Source organism: Prionailurus viverrinus, chromosome D1 (assembly GCF_022837055.1).
Source record: "Prionailurus viverrinus isolate Anna chromosome D1, UM_Priviv_1.0, whole genome shotgun sequence".
Classification (NCBI taxonomy): domain Eukaryota; kingdom Metazoa; phylum Chordata; class Mammalia; order Carnivora; family Felidae; genus Prionailurus; species Prionailurus viverrinus.
This window is the reverse complement of record NC_062570.1, coordinates 65,913,665-65,940,701: the sequence shown is the minus strand read 5'-3', so window position 1 is coordinate 65,940,701 and position 27,037 is coordinate 65,913,665. Positions and strand designations below refer to the sequence as shown.

General features: G+C 41.0%; 1 protein-coding gene across 2 annotated transcripts; it reads left to right on the top strand.

The window, feature by feature from the left end:
- NRIP3 (nuclear receptor interacting protein 3) lies at window positions 1-25,419 on the top strand. Of its 2 annotated transcripts, XM_047876685.1 has the most exons (8): window positions 1-124; window positions 567-727; window positions 17,828-17,989; window positions 18,497-18,579; window positions 20,500-20,639; window positions 21,835-21,887; window positions 22,014-22,108; window positions 22,392-25,419. In XM_047876685.1, exons 1-8 carry the CDS (start codon window positions 79-81, stop codon window positions 22,405-22,407), a joined length of 756 nt encoding a protein of 251 aa, XP_047732641.1. In that variant the 5' UTR covers window positions 1-78; the 3' UTR covers window positions 22,408-25,419. The 2 variants fall into 2 exon arrangements, with proteins under 2 accessions (XP_047732641.1, XP_047732642.1); XM_047876686.1 differs by lacking the exon at window positions 1-124 and having other exon boundaries at window positions 495-727.
- Window positions 25,420-27,037: the final 1,618 nt, after the last annotated feature.

The following is a 27,037-nucleotide window of genomic DNA, read 5'->3' as shown; positions in this document are numbered from 1 at the left end:
ACGTTGGGGTTCCTGGAGGGGGCGCGGAGGTGGGAATTTGCAAAGCCGAGTAGCGGCGCGGACGGAGGGACTTGGGGCATGGCTCAGCTGGCGGTGATCCCGGGGTCCGCCACGGCATGGCCAGGTGAGCGGCAGTCGGGTGCTACGGCGGCTGGGGTGGGGGAGGCTGCTCCACCAAGGGGCCCCCCGCACCCTATCCCGGTCCAGGGGATGCGGGGCACCCGCAACAGGAGAGGGCGGTGGGATAAAGCGGCCGTGGTAGAGCCTCGGCACTCTGAGTCACTTCAGCCAGCGTCACCCCTTGTCGCCGGTCCTTCCCTTCAACGAGGTGCCTCAGAGACCCGCAGCGGCCCGCGGACGCTGGGGAGCCGTGAGCAGGGAGGGGGCGCTCCGCTGGCCCCGCCCCTCGCGCGCGCACTGGCTGCTCCCCGTGACGTCACGCTCGGCTATAAAACTCTCGGCGCGCGCCTCTCGCGGCGCTGGAGGAGCTCGAGGCTGAGGGCTGCTGGGGAGAGGAGAGCGACGCGGACGCCGGGCCGCGGGCGCCTCAGCGATGTTTTACTCAGGGCTCCTCAGCGAGGGCGGCCGCAAGGAAACGGACATGCGGGAGGCCGCGTCGCTGCGGCAGCAGCGCCGGATGAAGCAAGCCGTGCAGTTCATTCATAAGGACTCCGCCGACCTGCTGCCCTTGGACGGCCTCAAGAAGCTGGGCTCGTCCAAGGACACGGTGAGCCCCCCGCAGCCGCGCCACCTGGGGATGCCCGCACGCGGCGACCGGTCACCGTCGCGCCGTGCGGTCTCCCCGGGCCCGCCCTTGGCCGCTTTCACTGAGTCACCAGCCCGGCCTCCGCCCCCGCCTCCGCCCGCCGCTGTCCGCTGTCTCGCTCTCGCTGGCTGGGATTCCTGTCCATCCAGCATCTCCCTGCTTCGCTTTCTGTCGGGATTCCGTCGTAGCTGTCTTTTCTAGCTCGCGCTGCCTTCCGCTTCGTGCTTCTCTCTAGAGTAGGAGACCCTGCCCTGCCTTCTGGCCCTCTGGTCGCCTTTCCTTCCCGTTATTCTCATTCGTAGTACCGAATTCGATTGCATGGGGCTTGAGCCTCGCCTGGCCGGGCTGCCTGGCCAGTCCAGTGACCCAGACAGAGGTGACTCCTTAATGGGTGTGGGAAGGAGAGGAAGAAGTGGGAAGGGGGGTTTCTTGGCAATCACCATACCCAGATGATTTTGTTACATCCATTTCCCCCTTTGCCAAGTCTACTTCTCCGTTTGATTTTGGGCTTATCTACCTTGACCTTCTTCTGAGGAGGGAGAGAGAAAAAGGGTCGAATGTGAAGGTTTCTTGAACCCCAGACATCTCTTCATCATTCTCATCCACCTCTACCTCCAAAGAGTGGATACAGGCAGCCAGGCTGCTCCATCTCGCTGGCCAGCTAACGTGTGGAGCTGGAGCTGGCGCAGGCTTTTTTTCTAGCAGGGTCGTTCTTTGCCTTAAGAAGGAGAAACTCCAGGACAGGAGGTCTGGGTTCAAAGACCATGCTGTCCTCTCTAGGAGGGCGGTGGATGGTTCAGGATTGCTAGTTTAAAGAACTGTGCTTGACTCTCATCCTTCAGTCACTGTAGTGGAACTGGGCCAAATATATGTTTAGGTTTGCAGTTTTATCTGGAGTTTTCTTGTAGTTTACTTGTTTTCTTGAATTTCACAACCACGGTATTATCTGGGCAATAGGTTATGAAGCATTAATTAAATGTCTTTTAAATGAGGTAGGTGGTCTGTATAATTTTTTCAGAATTTTTTGAGATTTTGGAATATTTAATTTGGCATTAATTTGGTATGATATTTGTCAGCCTGGTTCACTGAAATTGCCACTGCAAGCCCTAGATAGTATGGAAGGTAGAGCTTCTGAATCCACTTCCTTTTTTTTTTTTTAACCATGACTAATGACACACAGATTCCAATATCAGATTTGCCCTCCCCCATTATGATAGAGAATAATTTTAGTTATTTTTGAGCAGGGAAAGGCTATCCAGTTATTTTTCTCTGATTTTTCCAAGGTATGTTACAGGATAGTTAACCTAATTCATACTCACTCAGAATCGTGAGTGACTGAAATGCATTCCTAGAAAAAAGGTAACTCTCTGTCTTCCCTTCTTTCACTTTAAAGTGGTCTAGATTCATGTAGCAAACCAGGTCTAAATCTTCCCTTTAGGCCAAAATAATCCTAGTTCCTAAAAGCTTCAGGAACCAATAAAGAGGGAAGTATTTAAGAAAAGAAGTAAAATGTGGAGTGTTTTTCTTGCCCTTATGCTGGATATAAGAAATGATTGACATTTGGTTGTCCTGGGCTGTCGGAGTTCCCTAGCCCTGAGGAACTACCACTCTATCCTTCTGCTTAGCATTCCTTGTATTACTTCATCCTGTGTAGGAAGAATTCTGTCTGCTTTTCTGACTCCAGTCTGTGTCACTGGAGTCACACAGGAGCTGATAGCATAAAACATAGGCAGTCAGTTGGAAGGAGGACGCATCCTCAAGAAGCAAGTTATTACCACGGATATGATGCATAGCAGTTTACTGTGAGACCTTGAATTAGGATTCACACTTTTTCTCTGAAAAAGAGAGAAATCCATTGCCATGGATTTGATATCCCTCTCTCACTGTTCTCACACTCTTAATGTGAAAATGATTACACAGAAGAGCTAGAACAGGTCACAGAAACCAAGGCAGATTGGGGTAGGGAAAGAAAAGCTATGAGTACTGGGGTGAGGTAGCATGATTAAGCTCTCTTGAAACTGATGTTGCTGCCTCAGTACAATCTAAGAAATAACCTTAGAAGTACCCTATCACTTCACTTTATGCCTATGTCTGGTAGTGTAGACAATGACTGAATTTTCTTTCACCGAAGTGAAAATTTGAGCCAAAACTAATTGATAGGTCTGTGGTACAACCCCAATAGAAGAGGAACGAGAAAAAGAAGGAGATGGGGGAAGGAAAAAATTAGGATTTTGTTGTTGTTGATGGTACAGAAATAAAGAGAGGACAACTTAGTTTGAGATTTCTTTTTTTTTATTTTTAATGTTTATTTAAAAAAAAATTTTTTTTAACGTTTATTTATTTTTGAGACAGAGAGAGACAGAGCATGAACAGGGTAGGGTCAGAGAGAGAGGGAGACACAGAATCCGAAACAGGCTCCAGGCTCTGAGCGGTCAGCACAGAGCCCGACGCGGGGCTCGAACTCACGGACCGCAAGATCATGACCCGAGCTGAAGTCGGCCGCCCAACCGACTGAGCCACCCAGGCCCCCTTAATGTTTATTTTTAAGAGAGAGACAGAGAGAGCGTGTGCAAGTAGGGGAGGGGCAGAGAGAGAGGGAGACACAAAATCTGAAACAGGCTCCAGGCTCTGAGCTGTCAGCGCAGAGCTTGACGCAGGGCTTGAACTCACAGACAGTGAGATCATGACCTGAGTCAAAGTCAGATGCTTAACTGACTGAACAACCAGGTGCCCCAGGGCAACTTAGTTTGAATTGACTTGGGTTTGTGCCAGTGAGGAGATTGTGGTTTGTTTTCCTCACCCTAGTGACCTATATTAGAATTATACTGTTGGGTTTTATGAATTATCTACCTTTTAACATGCTGTTTCTGAAATATTCACTATTTGATACCAGCCTGCCAACTTTTTTTTTTTTGGATTGGCAAAGAGCACCTGTAGGCAATAAAATGTGGTCTTGTTCTCTTGGACCCAGGGAAGTGCCTTTGTCCTATTCCTGTTTATGTGTAGTTGGCTGTGACAAAGTCTGCTGTGGATATAATCTTACTTCTTATGTCTGGTTACCTTATTTTGTTTATCCTTTCATTTTGTGATTTTTTTTTCTGTATTAGATTAAGAACCAAAATCAAAGATATGAATGAGTAATATTTTATTTGATTTATTTTTTTTTAAGTTGATGAAGTTGGAGAAAAAAATTTCTACTCTTGGAATTTTGCCTCTTGTAATTTCTTTTGTCTTAGCTACCAGTTTCATAAATGTTCTTTTCATTGAGGTAAGGACTTTTTATTTTTAAAAAGTGTTTGTTTAATTTTGAGAGAGAGGGAGAGAGAGAGAGAGATCTAGAGTGCAAGTGTGTGTTGGGGAGGGGCAGAGAGAGAGAGAGAAAAAGAATCCCAAGCAGGTTTTGCACTGACATTGCAAATCCCAATGCAGTGCTCGATCTCATGGTGATGAGATCATGACCTGAGCCAAAATCAAGAGATGGATGCTTAACCGACTGAGCCACCCAGGTGCTCCAGGACTTTTTAATTTTTAAAAACAATGCTGTCAAATAGCTGTCTTTCCTACATGATAATATTATTGACCATCAGGTTATATCTTTAGTTTTTCCAGCAATAGGAAGAGTTTTTCTCTCCCATCTATGATTGAATCTACTTATAGCCAAATGCTTTAGAAAAACTCACTAGAATTAGGAATGAAGGCTGCAGTAAGGATGGTAGAACACAGCAAAGCCACCTGACCATGAAATCACTAGTCCTATACTCTGAGCATCTGATCTACCTGATCACAGAATGCCATAAGACATCCCTACTGGTATATATTTTGAATCAGAGAACTTTTGGAGCCTTAGAAGAGAAGCATGAAATACCAGTATAACACCAGGATCTGGTGCAAACTGAAGAGTCAGAGCTATGATTGTATCAATTATAGCAAACATTATATGAACACTTGCTGTGTTCAGGACACAGTACTAGGTGCTCAGGCCACAAAGAAGATAGCAGTTTCTTTCTACAAGAAGTTTATAAATCAGGGGAAGGACAGGATAAATTAATTTAAAACAAGTAAATGTGTAGTATATCAAGTAGCAATACGTGCTATGGAGAAAATAAACCAGGGTAAGGGGAATAGAGAGTACAATGGCCAGGGTAGGGTGGAGTGGAACCTTGTACTTTATACAAGGTGGTCAGGTAAGGCCTCACTTATAAGATTACATTGTAGAAGATATTGAAGGAAATCAGAGAGCAAAATATCTTGGGAAGGAATGTTTTAGGCAGAAGGAATAGAAAGTACAGAGGCCTGAAGTGTCAGTATGCTTGATGTGACTGAAAAACTATAAGAAAGTCATTGCGGTCAGAGCAAAATGAGTAAGTGGGAGGGTGATAGGAGATAACATCAGAGAAATAGTGGGAGGCCAAACTACTCAGGACCTTATAGGTCATTGTAGATTTATTTGGCTTTTAATCCGATATGGGAAACCAGTAGAAGACTTTGTACAGAGGGGTGACATGACATGACTTATTTTATAAAAAGATTTCTCAGACTACTGTGTAGATTAGGCTGATGATGGGCAAGAGTAGAAGCGGGGTGACTGATTAGGAGTTTTGTTATCTAGTAATCCAGGCGAAAGATGAAGGTGGCTCAGAGCAGTGAGAAAGCAGTGAAGGGGACAAGGAAAGATCAGGTTCTTGAAGGTAGAACTGACAAGTTTAGTTGATAGATTGGATTAGAGATCTGAAAGAAAGTAGTCAAGAATGACCTTAAGGTTTTTGATCTAGCAGTTGGAAGAATAAAGTTGCCATTTACTGAAATGGCTAAGACTACAGGAAGAGTAGATTAGGGATATGGATTAGGAATCAGGAATTTGATTTTTGAATGAGTTAAGTTTGGGTTATCTCTTAGTTAATCAGGAATCAGGTGTAGTTGTTGAGTAGACAGCTCCATGAGAAGACAAATAACACCATCAGGAAGCCTATGCTTGTTGCCAAGGTGTTATAGTCTATAAGCACTAGAGGAGTTCAGTGGAAGAAGTGATTACTTCGGTTCAGTGTGGCAATAGTAATGGAGATCAACATCTGATTACAATGTCATCATTTCATAGTGAGTCAACTGACTACAAGATGTTATGGAGAGGAGGTTGCCAGGGTGTGCCCTATAGAACCTCAGAGCAAGAACTTTACAGTTTATCTGGTCCAGTCCCTGCCTGTGTGAATCCTTCCTAACAAAAATGCAGCCTGCCATGGGCACCTGAGAAACTGCTCAGACTAATCCACAAAGCAGATAACAATCAGGAATAGGGATCTTCTCTTTGAAATAACATGTCCGTGAGCTACACAGAAGGTCTGGAGCAACATAATGGCCTACCTTAGACAGAGCCCCATTTGTTGTTGTTATAGTTGTTGTTGTTGTTGTTGTTGTTGTTGTTGTTTATTTTAGAGAAGAGAGCAAGAGCAGGGGAGAGAGGCAGAGGGAGAAAAAGAGACTCTTAAGCAGGCTCCGTGCTCAGTGCAGAGCCTGATGTGGGGCTCAAACCCATGACCCTGGGATCATGACCTGAGCCAAAATCAAGAGTTGAATGCTCAACCAACTGAGCCACCCAGGCGCTCCAGTCCCCATGAGTTTTTGAATAAATGCAAACCCACAGACAACTTGTCTATGTTCCCATGGGGGTAGAATGGGTCACATGTTATATATGCAATGAATAAACAAAGAAGAGAAGGCACAGATACTAGTGCTCTTTTAGATTTCCAAGGCCTGATAGATCTGTATATTCAGCTTGAAATGAGAGTCAATCAGGAGTCCATGTTTATCCACAAATTTTAAATGAGGACTAAATGGAGTAGGATAATTTCATGCCCTTTTAGGGAAAAAAAAAAGAATGGTAATCAGTTTCAATTTTAAGCTGAGCATGAGGATTTTAAATATGTATATACATATATATATACTTACTAACATTTGAGTGCTTACTCTATACCTGATGTGGTGTTAAATGTTCATATGGATCATCTCATTTAATCCTCACCAATGCACTACAAAATGCTTACTAACTTGAACTCAACTTTGTCTGACTCCAAGGTATGTATTTTATTATTTTTTTTTATTTTTTATTTTTTTGGAAGGTGGCAGGTTTAATAAGCAAAAAGAACTCACATATGAGGCTTGTCTTGGGCATCAGTAAGACAAGAAGACTCTTGCACCTGCCCACCAAATCTTAAAAGTTTATTGGGAGGCCTTGATTAGGTTCACTTACACATACCATGAAGGTGTTCTTAACACATCTCTACCTCAACACTGTCTATGTTCTTGGAGCAGCCTCTGGGAGTGGGAAGGGCAAGTGGAATTCACATTCCGAGGACAGGGGTGGGGGTAAGAGCCTTGGATGGTACAGTGCCAGCTCATGGGTCAACCCAGTGACCATATCTTTTCCATGACCTTCCCCAACATTTTATAATAACAAATAATCCTAATTCCTTTTCCCATCTCTTGTGTCATTGCCAGTATTAATTTCATTTCACCTATACATAAGAGTATATCAGCATCTACTATATAAAAGCATTGTATAAAATCATATGTAATAAAATATATTGTTGCTATTATAATTTTGAAAAAAACTGTTATTTGTTACCTTAATTAAGAATAAAAAAAAGGAAAGGCCTTATTTTAGTTTCACTTATTGCTTTTACAGTACTCTTCCTATCTTTATATAGATCCAAGCTTCTGACATGTCATTTTCCTTCTCTCTAAAAAACTTCTCTAATATTTCTTGCAAGGCACATCACTGGCAACAAATTCCCTTAATTTTTGCTTTTCTGAGATACGCTTTATTTCTTTTTCACTTTTGTTTGTTTGTTTATTTTGAGAGAGAGAGAGAGAGAATCCACAGGTGAGCAAGAGCAGGGAGGGGCAGAGAAAGAGGGAGAGAGAGAATCCCAAGCAGTGCACTGTCAGCGCAGAGCCTGATGTGGGGCTCCAACTCAAGAATTGCGAAACCATGACCTGAGCCGAAATCAAGAGTCGGATGCTTAACTGACTGAGCCACCCAGGCTCCCCACTTCTTCACTTTTGAAGGATAATTTGGCAGGTACAGATTTTGAGATTAGTGGGAGTTTTCTGTCAACACTTTATTAATTTAATTTATTAATTTTATTTTATTTAAAAAATTTTTTAAAAATGTTTATTTTAGAGAGAGAGAGACAGAGCATGAGTGGGGGAGGGGCAGAGAGAGAGGGAGACACAGAATCCAAAGCAGGCTCCAGACTGTAAGCTGTCAGCACAGAGACTGACATGGGGCTCGAACTCACAAACCATGAGATCATGACCTGGGCCGAAGTCAGATATTTAACTGACTGAGCCATGCAGGCACCCCTAATTTTAATTTTTTCAATATAGTTGACACACAACGTTGTACTAGTTTCAGGTGTACAACATAGTGATTCAACTTCTCTATAGGTTATGCTATTCTCACCACAAATGTAACTATCATCCATCACTATACAATGCTATTACAGTATCATTGACTATATTGCCTATGCTGTGCCTTTTGTTCCCATGACATATTCATTGTATAACTGGAAGCCTGTATCTCCCACTCCCCTTCACCCATTTTGCTCACCTCTCCCACCCCCTTCCCTCTGGCAACCATCAGTTTGTTCTCTGTATTTATAGGTCTAATTCTATAAAGCATATATTTTAAATACTATTCTAAGCAAGGGTTGGCAAACTTTTTCTATAAAGGACCAGATAGTAACTGTTTTCAGCTTTTTAGTCCAGTCTCTGTCTCAACTACTCAACAATGCTATTGTAGTGCAAAAGCATCCATAGACCGTAAATGAGTGGGGTTGGTTGTGTTTCAATAAACCTTTATTTACAAAAATAGGTATCAGGCTAGATTTGGCTTACGGACTGTATTTGCTGACCCCACTTTCAAAGTGGTTCTAGTTGTGGTTCTATTGCTAGCTAGAAACCTTGGGTCTCTCTTCTGGGAATAAAAGCTACAAATGGGAGAGACTTATGTAATTTCAACTCTATTGTCTGGTCTGGTCTATTCTGTGGACCACAAAATTCCATTAGTTTGATTCTGTCTGGCTTCAGTGCAGTATAGGTAAAGGGATTAAGAAAGTGGCCTTAGAAGTTCTTGCTCAAAACATGATTTTGTGGCATTCTGCAGTATAATCTACTTCCTCTCACCTCACTTTTCTTCCCACTCTATAGCCTGATTAGAAGAAGAGATATTTAAGCAGATTGGGTGCCAGATTGAGGAACCTCAGCTATTTCTACCCAGAATACAACACTGCCCACAGAGTGCATTTCCTTCAGAAGCTCCTGATAATAGTGAAGGCAGCACATTTGAGCTTGCTGCTAAGGTTTAGATGCCTAAACCCTGGTTAGGGTTTAGCAGCCACATTTCAGGAACAGGAGAGAACCAGGGACTGCTTAGGTTAGTAGTACCTTGTTGAGGTAAAGCATGAAGCAAGATCCATGTCAGTAGGATGACTGGAGAATTATGTCCAAAGGTCACCAGAGTGCCTGTAGCACCTTTCTAACTAATTACTAATGTGTGTCTTGAAGGACTTCAGGAAACTAGAATACAGTTCTTGGAAAGCCAATTTTTCAATAAACATAAAAATAAACCACCTAATTTCCTAAGCAATAGTCAAGGAGTGGGAAAGTAAATTACGAACTATGTAATGTGTAAGTATTGAAGGGATTCTGAAAGAAAGATCTAGATGATGTTAATCAAGAAAGGCTTTTTGAAGAAGTAAAGAGTAGAGATTTGTTTATTCAGTACTATATCAAGAACTAGGGGTATAGCTGTGATCAAGACATTTATGGTCCCTGCTCTTGTGGAATTGACAACCTAGTGGGGAAGTGAAATAGTGAACAAGTAAATAAGCAAAATAATTGTGGATTTATAATTACTATGAAAGAAAGAGTAGAATATGTTAATAACTGAAGAGGTGGGGTACCCACTTTAAATAGTATAGTTGGGGGGGCATCTTTGATGAAATGACATTTGAGCTGAGACTTGAAAAAATGAGAACAAGCTAACTATTTGAAGTGTTAGTGGGAGAACATTGCAGACAGAGGGAATAACAGGTGCAAAGGCATTGGAATGGGGAAGAGTTTTTGAACAAGGAAGTATGGATGAATAAAGGGAGTGTGGCATGTATATGGTATGTAGATGGAGGTTGGAGCAATGAACAAGAACCAGATGATGCAGAACCACATAGACCATGGTAAGAAGTTTGAATTTTATTCAAGGAACAATAGGAAGCTATTGAAGGGTTTGGAGTAAGGGAATGTATTATCCAACTTATATTTTTAAAAACTCACCCTGGTTGCTATGTAGACAATGAACTGGAAAAGGATGAAAGAAGACGCAGAAGATAAGTTAGGAGTTTTTTTGCAGTTCAGATAAGAAGTGATGAACCAACATATAGAAGCAACCTAGGTGTCCATCTGTGGATGAATGGACAAAGAAAATGTAGTATATATATAATATTCAACCATAAAAAAGTATTAAATCTTAACCATTTGTGACAACATAGATGACTGTGAGGGTCATGCTAAGTGAAATAAGTCAGAGAAATACAAATACCATATGATCTTACTTATAAGTGGAATCTAAAAAACACAACAAACAAACAAAACAACCAAGGTCATAGATACAGAGAACAGATTGGTGCTTCCTGGAGGGCAGGGGAGCGAAATGGATGAAAGTGGTCAAATGGTACAGACTTCCAGCTATAAAAAAATAAGTCATGGGGATATCATGTCCAGCATGATGACTATAGTTAATACTAGCGTACTGCATATTTGAAAGTTGCTAAGAGGGTACATATTGAAAGGCCTCATTATAAGGAAAAAAGGGAAAAAATTATAACTATGTATGGTGATGAGCGTTAACTAGAATTATTGTGGTGATCATTTTGCAGTATATACAAATATGAAATCATGTCATATACCTATAACTAATATAATGCATGTATAATGTAATTATACCTCAATATTTAAAAATTGCATTGTTTAAAATAAAACTTAGAGGATGAGGTCAATTAAAGTTACATTGCATTTTTAAGGTCTAACAAGCTTTGAAGGTTTTCTGCAAGTATAAAAGACAAAAAAATGATGATGGCTTGGATTAGATTGGAGGTAGTAAAGATGGGGAGGAGTCGATTAATTCCAGATATGTTTTAGAGAAAGCAACAATGGTACTTTGGGATGGAAGTTTAGGGAAAGGAAAGAATCAAAAATAGATGGGTGTATGGTGGTGCCATTTTACCAAGTTGGTGGAAAGGGAGAGATCCAGAATGTTAAAACTGAACAGGACTTGGAAGCTCAAACAAACTTATTTTATTACTGATGAAGAAAGCAAGGCTTGAGAAAAGTAATGCCTACCAAGATTAGTGATTGGCCCAAGATAATATATGACAACTGATCATTTTGCTGAAAGTAGAAAGTCTTCCTGGAGGAATAAAGATAAGTTTGGGAAGGAGGATGAATGGTACTGGAAGATCTTTAATGTTAAATTGAAGATTTTGTGTTTGATATACCTGGCCAGAAAACCTCTGTAGGTTAAGGAGACCATGAAACTAGTCTTTTAGGAGATTTCTTGGATTTAGCAATAACAGTAGAAATGGAGAGGGAAATATAAGGTGTTAAAGAGGTAGCAGAGTTTCACTCACCGAGATAGGGAATAAGGGAGAAAGTTCAGGTTTTGTGGGAAAGATCAGTGCGACAAGTTAAGTTTGAAAGTGCCTGTGGAATGTCTAAGTAGAAAGTTCAAAGTGGCAGTTGGATCTATGAGTCTAAAACTCAGAAGTGAGATCTGGGCATGAGACAGCGTCATCATCATAAAGGTAGTAATTTATGCAATGAAAGTAGATAAGGTTGCCCTGAAAGAATATGTAGAGTGAAGAAAGGACCAAAGACAGATTAGTGATTTAAGAAACGAGCAGAGGTAAGGGAACCAGTAAAAGAGATAGATGCCAAATAGAGACAGAAAGGTGGTTTTAGAAGCTAGTGGAGTGTGTCAGGAAACATGGAGTGGCTGTGTTTTGTTGCAGCATTGTTTCTAATGGCAGACATGTAGAAACAATCTAAATGTCCATCAGTAGTTAAATAGTTAAATTGAGGTATATTTGAACCACAAACTCAAATGTCTGCAGAGGATATGCTGTTTTAAAATGCAGAAAATAGGGCAGATGTAAGAGAACAGGTGCCAAGGTGGTTACCTGCCTAAGTTACATTGTTGGTGCCTGTGCATACACGCATGCACACACACTTTGGTTTTTGCATGATTGGGCTGATACTGTTGGATAGCTAAATCATCACCCATTCTCAGACCTTTTCTACCTGCATGTCTCCTCTATAGAGATTAGAAAAGCTGAATTCTCTCCCAACTCCCTTTGCAGTTAAGACTGGACATGTGAATTCTGATCAAGAAGATATAGGGAAAATACTGAGGGAACTTCTGGGAAAACTTTTGCTTTCCTGATGAAAGGGATAGATGGCACATTGTCCCTTCATCCTTCCTCACTCCTTGAGGAATATTTATATGACCATGAGGGGATATCCAAGAGTACAGAGACAGTAGCCCCGAAATTGTTAAACTGCTGAATTATTGCCAACATCCGTCTACCTCCAGACTTCTTGTTATATGAGAAAAAACACACTTCCATTTAAGACATTGTAATTTGGCTTTTCTTGTGGCTGAACATTTTCCTACTATATGGGGTATACTGTTTCATGTAATGTTTGTTTTTATAAAAGATACATTTAAAAATTTAGACTATTCCTTGTGTAGGGATCTCTATATATCTAGGTCAATGGTGATATTATTATTTCTTGACTTAATTGATTTTATTATTATCTATTGATTTTCTACCATAATAGGTAAGGGTTTAATTCTCTTACACCTCTTTATTATGTCCTCTCTCCTAATATACTAATATTTTGTTAACTGTTTTGGGTCCAATCAGCATTTACTGCTTAGTAAATAAGAAACTGGAACTGTTCATATTATTCACAGCTGGGTCAAATAATGTACTGTATTTCCTTTCTCATACAAATATTTGCTTTTCTCAAAATTAATAGTTGCCAGCTTATTTTTTATGTAAAATTTAAATCTCCAAGTACCTTAAAACTGTAGATGATATACCAGGTCCATCACTTTTTTCTTGGAGACCTCCTTCCTGGAGCCCTCCATCCTCTAATTTCATTTTGGACTGGTTGCTCTCAAGGCCTGTTATATATCCTATATCCTAGACTTTTCCTTCAGCATCATTTTCAGAATATCCTTTGCCTCTATTCTCTATTGGATCCTTTGTTCTTGGACCATATGATTTTTTTCTTTGTTCATTGGTTTCCCTCACTTTGGTGGAGCATGTCCTTCAGTAGTTTCTTAACGATTCATGGGAAATATCTTTCCTGAGTTTTGATTGATAGTTTGGCTAGGTTAGGAAACTATGCACTGTCAAATTTTTAGAAAGTATTATTCCATTGTCTTTTAGCTTCTCTAGTTGTCCCTATGCCATTTTGGTTCCAAATCCTTTGTATTTGGATCATCTTTTTCTCTTTGGAAGATTTTGCAATCTGTGTCACCCATAATATTCCAAAAATTCATAGTGATGTGAAATTTTGTTGTGGGCCTTTCTTCTCTTACTAGATGAGGCTCTACGTGGATTTTTCAATCTTTAAATCCATATCCTTCAGCTCTGGCTTAGTATGGTACTCCATCCTCACCCTTAGCTGTTCTAGAAATCTGACAGTACATAATTTCTAAGCCTAGATAAACTATTAACCAGACAGAGTTTTTTTGATTTACTATTTAAAAAAGAATAAACTTTTGGCATACTTCCCATTTGTCTGGGTCAAGTGGGAGTTTTATGAAGCCTTTATACTGATCTATTTCCAACCCTCTAACTGTAGAGGTTCTAATACCTCTAACTCCTCAGCCTTTTCAGAGTTTTAGTTTGAGTAGGAAAACTGCTTTTACAGCTAGACCCCAAAAATATAATAGCTCAAACATAATAGTTTATTTTTTCTTAAGTAACAGTACTAGTAGAAAGGCCAGCAAGACAGTCTTCTTCCATATAGTCATTTAGGGACCTAGACTGACAGTGGCTCTTCTGTCTTTAACATGTCACCTCTAAAGGTTGCCAGGGTGGCTCAGTCAGTTGAGTGTCTGACTTCAGCTCAGGTCATGATCTTGCTCATGGGTTTGAGCCCTGCATCGGCCTCTGTGCTGACAGCTCAGAGCCTGGAGTCTGCTTCAGATTCTGTGTCTCCCTCTCTGTCTGCCCCTCCACTGCTCATGTTCTGTCTGTCTGTCTCTCTCTCTCTCTCAAATACACATTAAAAAATTTTTTTTGGGGGCGCCTGGGTGGCGCAGTCGGTTAAGCGTCCGACTTCAGCCAGGTCACGATCTCGCGGTCCGGGAGTTCGAGCCCCGCGTCGGGCTCTGGGCTGATGGCTCAGAGCCTGGAGCCTGTTTCCGATTCTGTGTCTCCCTCTCTCTCTGCCCCTCCCCCATTCATGCTCTGTCTCTCTCTGTCCCAAAAATAAAATAAACGTTGAAAAAAAAAAAAAAATTAAAAAAAAAAAAAAGGAAAATCAATCTCTTAAAAAAAAAAAAAAAAAAAAAAAAAAATTTTTTTTGAATGTGACCTCTAAGAAGGTTATCTTAAGGATCATTTCCATTCCAACCAGTCAGAAGAGAAAAAGAATGGAGGAATCTGCACAGGATATTTTTATGGATCAGGTCTAAAGTGGTACATGTCACTTCTCCTCACATTCTGTTGGCTAGAAGTCAGTCATATGACCATGCCTAACTACAAGGAAGTTGTACTGCACAAGAGAACATGGATTTTGATGAACAACTGGCAGTCTTTGCCACTCTAACATTGTATGGCGTGGAATGGTGTGAAGCTTTCTTTAGTCTAGGTCAGTTACCACTTTTCTGTTTGCTTCTCAGATTCCACAATCTTGTCTCTTTTTGTCTCTTCTTTTTTGTTATTGTTGTTTCCTGTATATTGTTCTTTTTGTTCTTATAGGTTTAGGCCTTTCTTATTCCTTGACTATTATTTTAGTGCAATTTTGGTTGGGAGCACAGGTAAATATGCAGTTGCATGTCATTTAAAGCCTGTAGGCATAATAAAATGACCACAGAAAACTATTTCTGAGGTTCATGTGGGTTTATTGGCTGTGAATTTTCAACTCCTAAACTATATTATGAATACTTTTAGTTATGAAATTGAACAAAGAGAATTATATGTATGACATAGAAAAATGTCTTTCAAATATTAAACAAAAGTAGAAAATGTTAGAACTGTGTTATAGTATGATCTTATTTTTGTATGTGTTTGTATATGTACTAAAATGTTTGGAAGGATATACTTCTAAATTTAATGGTGGTTATTTGTAGAGAGTGGGACTGAGGAATGGTTGAGTTGAGGGACACTCCCTTTTGATTTTATATATTTCAGTGATATTTGAATTTTTTCACTGAGCATGTATTGTGTTTTAACCTTTTTTGGTTACTAAAGAAAAGAACACATAAATTGTCAGCAGGGTCAAATGCCCCAGAGAACTCAAGGAAAAACGAAGGCTGAAAAATATCTACCAGATTTGGAAATTAGGAGATTATTATTGGTGTTGAGGGATCAGAAGTAATCTCAGTGAAGAAAATATAGGATATCAGGAAATAGACATAGTGATTTGGGGCTTCTTTAAAAATAGACTATTCAGTGGGGCGCCTGGGTGGCTCAGTCAGTTAAGCTTCCACATCTTCATTTTAGCTCTCATGGTTCGTGGGATCAAGCCCTGCGTTGGGCTCCATGCTGACAGTGCAGAATCTGCTTGAGATTCTCTCTCTCTCTCTCTCTCTCTCTCTCTCTCTCTTAAAATAAATAATTAAACTTAAAAAAAATGGACTATTCAAGACAAGGGTGTGATTAGAGGAGGATGTTGAATTGAGGGTCTGAGGTTATGTGGAGTTTTCTCCCCAATATATGAGCACTTTGAGTATGTTTTATAACCTGTGGAGGAAGGATTCTATATGGAGGGAGGAAAATTCAGACGAGCAATGACTTCAAGGAAAATAATTTCAGAATTTTCCTCATCTGTCCAGTGATGATTAGACTCCTTTGCAAGATTAGGAGTAGTGAGGTAAAGCCATGTTCAGCAAGACTGATGTAGAAGGAAAGCCCCAAACTTTCAGTGAGCAGGGCTTTTGTTAAATGGCCTTTGAATCCCTTCTAGTCTTCAGTTCTACAAAGGTAGTTTATCTGAGTTGGTTCTGCTGAGCATGGACTTGATCGAAGCAAACACCCTGCTTTGATATGACTTGAGTTAGGAACCAGGCTTATTAGTGAGAGAGATAAGAATGAAGAATTTCTGTTTCTTTTGAGGAGCAAAGCATTTTCCAGTGTCACATCAGGAAATCTGACAGAGTTAGCACTTCCTCTAGCTCCTTATCAAGTTAAGAAGCTCTCATTTTCTTTTTAAGTGCCTCTCTCTCTCTCTGTCTCTCTCTCTCTCTCTTTTTCCCAAGGATACTAATTTAGAATCTGTTTTGCCAAGAGTCTGTGTATTTTGGGAATCCATTTCTTCACCTCACCAGGGTTACAGTGAGTCATGGCTCTGACTCCATTCTTCCTCAGAAATTGTAAGGTGGTAGATAATTAAGACCTTATCCAGTTTTAACCCCTTTCTTGGGAAAATTCTAGGCTCTAGGCTTCTAAGAGTGATCCTCTTCGCCCTAAAATTGGAGAGGCACCTGGTATGTGTTATATAGAAACTTGGAGTTAGACTCTTTCCTCTGAGAGATTTTAAATATTATTGTAAACTGAGGATAAGATTCTTGTGTATAGAAATTACTCAGGTCAAATGAGTTCTTATCAAGAGGTAACCTATATTTTCTACAGGCCTCTTTGTGTAGAAAGAGCAGAGCATGGATATGGCTGCCCTATGAACTCTCCAAACAGAATTTCTGTCAAAGAGCAGACTTGAATTCACATTCCTCATTCTGCCTCCTAATATTAGGTATCCTGGCATAGATATAAGGTCTTATTAAGTCTCCTGTTTATTGGTCAGTCGCTTCCCCTTTTACACTCCTACTTTTTGGCCCATTGGAGAGAGAGAGAGTGGATAACAAGCATCTGACAAGGTGCATCTTGAGGTCCAGAGGATGTCAGTAAGGATTAGTCCTATGGGTTCTGCCAGGTTCCAAAGTGTCTCCTGAGAGGGTTGCTCAGCAGGTATGGATTCCTCTCTTCCTGCCCCAACCACCCCATGAGTTGCCTAGCCCACAGGACAATCAGGTCACGAAGGCATATGAAGACTGGGTCCAAAAGATGAGACTGTAAGGGAGTGAGACTTGAAATAAAAGTGGGCAGGGACATCTGGGTGGCTCAGTCGGTTGAGCGTCTGACTTCAGCTCAGGTCATGATCTCACATTTGTGGGTTTGAGCCCCATTTTGGGCTCTGGGCTGACAGCTCGGAGCCTGGAGCCTGCTTCGAATTCTGTGTCTCTCCCTCTCTCTGTCCCTCCCCCACTCACTCTCTGTCTCTCAAAAATAAATAAACATTAAAAAATTTTTAAAAAAAGAAATAGAAGTGAGCAGAGCTTCTGACAACCAGTACTGGGTAGGTTTCTTTGGTCTGTGAGAATGAGCTGCCTCATCTGTAAATTACCTGGGAGGATACATTTCTTCCACATAGACTAAGGTCACTTTAGCCCTTGTAAGGGAAGGGAAGGCAGTAGGCCTTCCAAATCACAAGGGTCCCTCAGTTCTCTTTAGTCATAGAATATTCACTGGCCCTATCCACATTTTCCAATGTCCCACCTTGCTCTTTAATTCATTCAGGGTGGCCTACTGCAAATTGATTCATAGTACCTGCTCTGATAATACCAATGAAGTCTCTACTTGAAGGAAGAACAAATAAGAAGCAAAGGTAGAGCGCAGTTATGTGAGGTTCCTTCATTACTTCTGTGGGACCTGGGGGACAATAGGAAAGGGGGGAAATGACCTGTCACTAAGATGCCTCTGCTTTCTATTCCTCAAGCAACCTCATAACATTCTGCAGAGGCGCCTCATGGAAACCAACCTGTCTAAACTTCGAAGCAGCCGTGTTCCTTGGGCCTCCAAGACCAACAAACTGAATCAGGCTAAGTCTGAGGGACTAAAGAAGTCTGATGATGATGACATGATTTTGGTTTCTTGCCAGGTAATATTCTGAGAGTAGTTTTTCCAGGGTTTTCTGGAATAGGATTTGGGCCCATTGTGATCCCCATAGTGGGGCCCTCTCCTCCAAACTATAGAGTCTGGGTCTTATCATGGACTCACCATAAGTGAGTTTTACAGGAAGCATATGCAGCATTTTTATGCATGTATACCTTTATGGGAAAAAGGACCAAAGCTTTCATCATATTTGCAAGAATGCGTAATACACACACACACACACACACACACACACACACACACACACACTTAAAATTAAGAGCTACTTGGTGTATAGAACTATAAACACACAAAATTCTTTGGGATCCTCTGTCAGCTCTAGATTCAGCAGGAAAAAAGCTCCCTAAAGGAGATTCTGCCATGGATAAAGATGAGACATTACCAGCCCATAATGGTGAGATGCTCTCCAGCCCTGCCTTTCATATGACATCTGCTTGCTCCCTTCCCTTTTGCTTCTCTAGCTCCTGCTGAACAGTATGTTTCCTTTCCACAGTGTGCTGGAAAGGATGTGAAAGCCTTGGTTGACACAGGCTGTCAATATAATCTCATCTCTTCAGCCTGTGTGGATAGACTGGGGTAAGTAGCCACTTGTACTGGGTGGGAATCAGATGCTAATGCACTCTTTTCCTGAATCTATTTTGAGGTTAGAGATGGTGAGGGTCTCTACCAAGGCTCCAAGAGAAGTGTGCAGCGTTCAACTAATCAGCTGGAATTAGTCCTTAGTAGAGGGGGCATGGTAGATTCCCAGGCACGTGGGAGAAATCAGTGAGCCAGGAAAGCCTCAGGTTTTCCATCAACTCCCACCTATTAATTTCTGAGCAAAGACTTTGAGGGTCTATAATGAGAGAGTGTGAGATCCTTGGTTCATTGTTTGCCATGGCCTGATTCTGATATGTGCCCTGCCAGGACAACAGATTAGAAGGAGCTGTCCTGTTGGTATATCCCAGATGAGTAAAAGCAGGGATGCACTTTATCTTAGCTTACTCAGCGTACTTCTGGAAGCCATACTGCCTGTCCCAAGAAGATAGAACTTAGAATAGGATGGCTATTGCTGCTGGGCCTGAACCATCGTAGGTGTGATTAGCTAGCTGTTTCTTAGTGCCTTTCCTCTCTGTAAAGAACACGTAAAATCAAATCTTACTGCTTCTCCAGCTGGAGATTGGGTGTGAAGCAGATACTTCATATATTGAATGTCTTTGGTTATTAACAGCTAGAATTGGGTTCTTCCTCTTCTGGTCAGAGAAAGTCATTTTGTATCTTTCCTCCTTTTCAGTCAATGGGTACTTTTATTTCTTTCCTTCTTCCTTCTCTTTCCTCCTAAGTAGCAGGGGGGCCCTAAGGTCTAGCCCAGAATTGGAAGAATCAATCCAATGTCATTTTCTACTTTTCTAGCCCTCAGTACAGCAAATCATTCCCAGCTCAAATATCTTTATTGAAACAATCACTAGTGTAGATAAAATGGTCCATTCTAAGCTACTTTCAAGATGTTCATATTCTTAGGTGGGACTGGAACAAAGCTTGGTTTGTATAGTTAGTGACCTCTGCCACCTGATCTGTTCCTTCTTGTTTCTACCCTGTCCTCACCCTCACCACCACTGTAACTCTTTGAAGCTGGCTCTGTGGGATTTGTACACTGATATTTAGGCTGGTGGGAGGAGCCAGGACACAAGTGCTCCTGTGGGAAGAATCCTGAGCTTTTTTATGTGGTGAAGAGGTGAAATACAGTGCAACATGATGGTTCCAGAAAGACTAATAATGTCCTGATGCATAATTAGGCACCAGTCTGCCATGGTTCCAGCAGAATTAATAACCATCTGTAAAACTGCAGTTATTTTTCTTTTGGATGAGCTATAACACCAAAAGAGAGGAAATGGAGTAATGCAGAAGTATTGGCACAGAAAGTCCATAATTAAGTTTTTATCCACCAACCCATAATAGCTTGGGTGCTAGCTGTTCCAATCAGCTTATATAACTGTGTAAAACCTGGGTGCTGTTCCTTTCCTTTCTCCCCTGCAGAAACAAGTTAAATTAATTATGAATTTCTCCATGATATTCCTTGCTGATATCAATATCAATGTGATTACCAAATAAGTACCAGCATCCACTAACCTTATATCCTAAGACTGATGAGGATAAACTGCCCTCTCTGAGGGCAGTTAGCTGTTAACTAAGTTGCCTTGCATATAAGTGGGGATTTTAGGATGCAGAATAGGATTTTCTGAGTGTATCAACTTTCATTTACACCAATGCAGATAGTGACATAGCTTTTTGAGAACAGCAGCTAAATCTTTCAGTTTTTGTATCCCCTGGCATAGGTAGGACAAAATTCTGAAACAAGAAGTATAGGCTTTCTAGCACTTTTTTTTTTTTTTTTTTTTGGTAAATTAAACCCAGGAAAGCCTGGAAAATTACACCTGGGGGCCAGAAGGTAGAAATTGCCAGATTTTATCAAAAACCTCTGCCAACGGGATTCTGATAGTTTCCTCTCTGATGCAGACTCAAGGAGCATGTCAGGTCTCACAAGCATGAAGGAGAGAAACTTTCTCTACCCCGGCATCTGAAAGTAGTGGGCCAGATTGAGCACCTGGTGATCACACTGGGTTCCCTCCGTCTGGACTGTCCAGCAGCTGTGGTTGGTGAGTAGAATTGAAAGTGGGACCTATGGACCCCTTTTGTAAACCCTCTCCCTTCTTCCACCAAACCCTTGTGAGGTCTCATGCCTGTAAATAACTGACTTCTTCAAAATCCCAGGTTTCCACTTTTTCTGTACTATAGACTTGTCCCAATTTTTACTCTCCAAAGTACCAGATGGGCTCTGAGCTACATTCAAGACATGTTGAGAATCACTAAGAAAAAGGAGTGTGTAATTCAGGATAAAAAAATTTAAGGGTAAGAAAATAGACATTTTTGTGTGCCAGTGAAGATGGTTCCTGAAAGCTTTCCCTGAGCTATTGGAGGTAGAAGGCAAGATCCTCTTACTCCTTTGCCATAAACCACTTTCTACTACCTCTTGTAGTTTCCCTTATGTAGTCTCGTCTACACTACTGTAAATCCTGAGTTTTGTCTAAAGGCCTTTGGCTTTTAGAGTTTTTTTTTCAATATATGAAATTTATTGTCAAATTGGTTTCCACACAACACCCAGTGCTCATCCCAAAAGGTGCCCTCCTCAATACCCATCACCCACCCTCCCCTCCTTCCCACCCCCCATCAACCCTCAGTTTGTTCTCAGTTTTTAAGAGTCTCTTATGCTTTGGCTCCCTCCCACTCTAACCTCTTTTTTTTTTCCCTTCCCCTCCCCCATGGGTTTCTGTTAAGTTTCTCAGGATCCACATAAGAGTGAAAACATATGGTATCTGTCTTTCTCTGTATGGCTTATTTCACTTAGCATCACACTCTCCAGTTTCATCCACGTTGCTACAAAGGGCCATATTTCGCTCTCCATTGTGTATATAAACCACATACTCCATTGTACTCCATTGTGTATATAAACCACAATTTCTTTATCCATTCATCAGTTGATGGACATTTAGGCTCTTTCCATAATTTGGCTATTGTTGAGAGTGCTGCTATAAACATTGGGGTACAAGTGCCCCTATGCATCAGCACTCCTGTATCCCTTGGGTAAATGGCTTTTAGAGTTTTAAAGACCTAGGTTTGAATCTTGGCTCTATCATCTTTTAACTGTAATGATCTGGGAAAATTATTTTATATAATAAATGCTCAACAGATGTTTATTGGATGGATGGATGGATGATTAGATGGAACCCAATAGTGATAAGGCTGACTTCTAAACCAGAATGGCAATAGTTGAATCTTACTTTTTTTTTTTAGAGGACAATGAGAAAAACTTGTCCCTTGGTCTCCAGACTCTCCGATCCCTTAAGGTAGGGTTGATTTTATTTTCCCTTTGATACTTACTCTCTGGGTGGGGGGTGTGGGGGGTGTGGGGGATCCTTTTGCACTGACAGTAGGATTATTGACAGTGCCCAGTGATTCTCCTTTGTTTTCAGTGCATAATAAATTTGGATAAGCACCGACTGATCATGGGGAAGACAGACAAGGAAGAAATCCCTTTTGTGGAGACAGTTTCCTTGAATGAAGACAAGTAAGTGCCCAAATGAGTCAGGTCAAGTAAAATCCACTTGTCCTTAGGTGGAGGGTTCTCATACAGGATATTGGGTTGTGATTGTTCTTCAGTCTTTCCATAAGTACATTCACCCCTAACCCCTAGAGTTCACCATCTCACAAAACTCTCTAGCCCATATTCTGGAATGAGTAGTAATGATACTGGTGGGGAAATTAAGTAGCTTTTAAACTAAAATTGTACTTGCCTTCAACCTAACTTCTTTGAATTTGGTATCATTTCTTCTATTTCTTTCTCATTTCAGCACTTCAGAAGCGTAACTACAGACTGCAGCATGTCTGCACGTATGCATACATACCAGGTTGACAGATTGAGAAACCTGGGTTTGAACCAAATGCTGTAGCAACTTGCTGTGGACCAAGTCCTTTCCTCTGATAGAAGCTCCAGGGGCTCCTTCCCACCCAGACCTCTCTAGACTTTAGTCTGTGCTTAGAGATCTTATCTGGTTATAGCCATTGTTTTTTACTCCTCTGATCACTTAATTTATAGACCTTTTGACACTGCCAGGTCTCACTTGTGGCCTACTTCTCTGCTTCTTCCAGGAATTTGCTTTTATTAGTCAGGTATAGGGGCTGTCAGGTTCTATTTCTCTATAGATATACTTGCTTCTTTTCCTATAGCTAAAATGTATAATAAACAGGAACCTGACCTTTATCTCCTTTCAGCTGTTTCAAAGAGGTGCAGGATACCTAGGTCTCAGAATTAGAATTTCTTCTAATTCATTCGTTGATTTATCAAGTACAAATTTATCTGAAAGGGCCAAGAGAGATCATCTAGTTAAACCCTTTTATTTAAAGGTCCAGAGAGGCAAGTGAATTGTCTAAGCTCTAATACTAAGTCAGTGGCAGAGGAACCTAGAGACTCAGACTTGACAAGCCAAGACTATGTTCATTCTCCCATTCTGCTACTTTTGTCTTCAGGCCTTGAGAGGAGAATGAAGAGGTGGGGGGTTGTAAAAACGCAGGGTAGGGGAAGAATCTGCTTTGGGGATGGGTGCCAGTAGGATCTGAGTAGCCCTCCCTCCTGTGTGCTAAGTCTACTAAAAGTCTCTGCACCCAGTTGTCACATATAGGGCCTTATTTTGGTGCCTAAAAACTGAGGGTACAAAGATGAATGAGATGGTCTCTCACTGTGAACTTCTTAGAGGGGAGAAGGGGGAAAGGAGCCACAGACAGAAGAACATTAATCACTTTCTGAGATGGAATTGAAGGCTATGTTAAATAATCAGGGGATCACTATTAGACATTGATACCTCCAAGATCCAGTCATTATTTCTGCCCAGTCTATTATTTGTCTGCCATGGACTCAAGTAGCTGGTATCATGAATAGGGAAAGGAGATGCAAAAAACCTGAAGAGGTCCAGAATAGAAGGAAATACTAGGTAGAGTAAGTTGGTGGAAACTCCTACCTATGGAAACCTTTCTGGGGTGGTGGTCAGGAATGAAACTTCCAGGCAGGAAACTGAGGGTTGGGAAGCTCTTCAGCTTTGCTCTATTTTAAGGAAAGAGGCAGGGTAGGAGCTGGCAGTGATAAGGACAACTTTTTCTGACTGCCCAATGTCCCCTGCCTCTTCTCAAAACATTGGAGGTCACAGGGGTATCTTGAAGCTTTTTTGTTGGGGTGTCAGCTTAGGCACACAGATACCTATAATGGAATCTCCCCTTCAATTTGGTCATAAAAGTACTTGGAGAAGTCAGAAAAATACTCAGCTATATCTTTTTAAGAGATTCCCAACTCTATCCTTGCTTCATGGAAGTAGTTTCCAGCGCATTTAACAGATCCCATGTTGAACTTTGCCAGGTCCCACCTATAATCTCATCTAGTGTTCAGCTACTGCCTCTACCAAACAACTTTTTGGAACTGTGAATGTTTTTAGGCTTACAGAAGCTCCCTAAAGACTAGGAACTTGGTGACTCCCACTTGAACAGCTAGGCAGCCATAGTACAGCCTAGGTCACCCCAAGGCTCCCCTTCTTATCAGCCTCTATAGCGGAAGCAAGATGGAAAACTAAGCACAGCCACAGCAGAGGAGGCCATGCCTGAACTTCAGCAGGGGTAATCCCAGTTTACCAGCCTTCAGTCCTCCCTCCAAATTTACCACATTTTTTCCTGGGGTGAGGGAGACCTGTGCCTTTCCACTGAGGCCTCTCCACTCTCTTGCCCTACCTATCATGGCATCACTTTGGCCTGCTCTTTACCCTAAGGCTGAGTTGAAATACTTCACCCCTTCCTTCCCAGGTTGAAAATTCCAAGCCAAGCCTTGACTCTTGGCTACTCGACAGGCATATTGTAAGTTCCTTCACCTGGTTTATCCTTATTTGGATTCCTGGTGGACCAAGTGAGGCCAGAAATTCTTAGGTGTTAGAAAGATGTGACTGATTCTGACAAATTGAGTTGAGGATTATGTGGTGTCAGAGGAATGATCAGATGGCCTTTAGTGATCTTTCTGGCCTCTGAAAATTAATGATTTTCCAATTTTGGAATAGAAACAATTGGGATGATCCGAGCTTAGGATATCATAACCTCATTCAATGCAGTCAGATCATTTGAATTCACTAACCAAATAATTGTGCTTTAAACCTCAGGCTTTATAGAGGCACCTAAAAATGTCTAAAGACAATTATGGGAAGTCTTGAACTTCATTAATCTTTAAATGCTGCCAAGTTTATTATTCTGGTAGCCCATATCTCTCTGGTATTCATGAGGGAGCACCTGATCTACTTTTTGGGAGCTGGCAAGGTAAAAAAGTAAAGTTATTCTCCCCAGAATTCCCTACAAAATTCTCTCTGGCACCTCTGATTCAGGATGTGAGAAGAAAGTGTCTACCCAGGTCAGAGTCCTCAAGACAGGCAGTAGCAGGCATTAACCCTGCAGTACTAGTACCCCCCTCATTCTTTATTAGATCTCCATCTCAAGTACAAGAAGTTTGAAAAATGTTGTTTTTGTTATTTGGTATATCTATGCCTGAGTTATTTGAGGAACAAATGTTTTCTGACTTTTCTATTTCCTTGCCCTGCACAGACCCCATCTGGTAAGATTTTCTATTCCTTAGCTCAAAGTGTCTGTAGAATGGAATGCTTATTGTGTCAGCTGCCCTGACTCTTGTGTAATAGAAGCATCCTTCCAGGCTGGAGACATGGAGGAGATGAACTGGATTCTTCCCTCCTTCTGTTGCCAAGCCTCTACATTGGCACTTTACCTGCTCAGTGTTTATGGCTGTGTTGGGTTTATTTGTGAGATTGATGTAACAATAAAGTGAAATCTTCCCCTCTGTGTGCTTGTCTGACAAAGTCTCTGTGTCAGGGCCCCTGGAAGGTGAGGGAGCCCAGGCACAGCCTAATTGCATCAGTGTTTCTCTCATAGGGTCTTCTGAACACAAGGCTTTGAGGTCCTCATTTTTCCATTGCTACTGGTCCTTTGGCAGTCTCTTACTGGCTGTATGTCCTTGGGAAAATTAGTTACCCTCTCTGAGCTTGGTTTTGTAATTTTTAAAACATTTATTAATAGTATTTGCTACACAGTATCAAATGTAAAGTGGTTGTCATATAGTCGTCCCTTAAAGATTTAACTGCATGTGAGAATAATCTTTCATGGTGGGTCAGCAGAGTGTAAGAGAATAATTCTTCCAGAAAGGGAAATATTATTTAGTTAAAATAAATAGCACAGGTTTGGGAAGGGGAAATATTATTGAATGAGCCTTAATATATATTAAGTTAAAGCCATTGTCTAAATGACATTTCAAATAAATGCATTTTACAGATGATAGAAACTTTTAAGCATTAATATTTCAATATTTAAACAGTATGATTAAAGAATCAGCAAGAAACATTTTTTAACTATGACAGTGGTTATCACAATCTAGAATTATGGTTCCACTACTACTCAGATGATACCACCTCAAAAGGTTTTCTCTTATTTTTGTCCATTTACTCTAAATTTTAAAAATTAAAAAGATTTACCCAATGTTACTCTTAGTCAATGGATGACAGATTCAAGATTCAAGATTATCTTAATAGAATGAAATAAAGAAAAATAACTTTTAAAGAGTTAAAAAAATAGATCCTGACTTTCATTTAAAAAAAATCTATTGCTCTTGCACAGTGGGGGAAATCTTGGATTAACAGATTTACATGAGGATGATGTTGGTGTTTTAATTAAGGAGTGTAGAATTATTAAGGACTCTGTGTAGGAGATGTCATTTGTAAGATAGGAACATGTGCACAATTTGTGGAACATCTAGAACAGGGCAATGACAACATGATTACTGGCTTCAGAGCTGTCGTGGAAAGTGTTCCTTCTGGAACCAGAAGGCAATCATTTCCAGTAGGTGGAGGTTTCAGGGAGGCATACAGATCCTGGTTCAGTTGAAGCATCTACTATAAACCAGGGACTATGCTAACTCCTGCAAAGAAGGTAGTATTTTTCACAGTTTTGCAGAAGGAAAAGCTAAGGCTCAGAGTGGTATCAAGATACAACTGTTTGGCACAATTAAATGAACTGTCTCTAAATTTTCTTTCACTTGAAGTGAAAGGTGGGATGATCATTTTCTAGCAATATTGTGAAAGCTTTGATTCTAGGATATCCTTATTAAATGGCATTGTGAATCAAATATAGTCTCTTGTCGACTCACTGCCATCACTACAAACAGACTCATTAATTTGGACTTAAATTACGATCTTTTTACCCAGATTTGAAGGGTTGCAGGTTACCGATCTTATGGAATCAGAAAGCAGAGAGAAACTGTGTATTATAGCTTGGACTCCTCTGTTGGCTGCCACTTCTTCCTTCCATTATTAGTGCATCCTGAGCTATAATATGCTACTGTCTTATTTTGTGCTCATTTGTCTGGCCAATGAACTACTGGCAGCTGTTTCTCACATGGTGTCAAGCA

Excerpts from the sequence above, each read along its gene's own strand:
- NRIP3 (XM_047876685.1), top strand. The coding sequence starts at position 79 with ATGGCTCAGCTGGCGGTGATCCCGGGGTCCGCCACGGCATGGCCAG. Across the intron at positions 18,580-20,499 it reads GCCTGTGTGGATAGACTGGG|ACTCAAGGAGCATGTCAGGT; the intron begins GTAAGTAGCCAC and ends TCTCTGATGCAG. Across the intron at positions 20,640-21,834 it reads CTGTCCAGCAGCTGTGGTTG|AGGACAATGAGAAAAACTTG; the intron begins GTGAGTAGAATT and ends TTTTTTTTTTAG.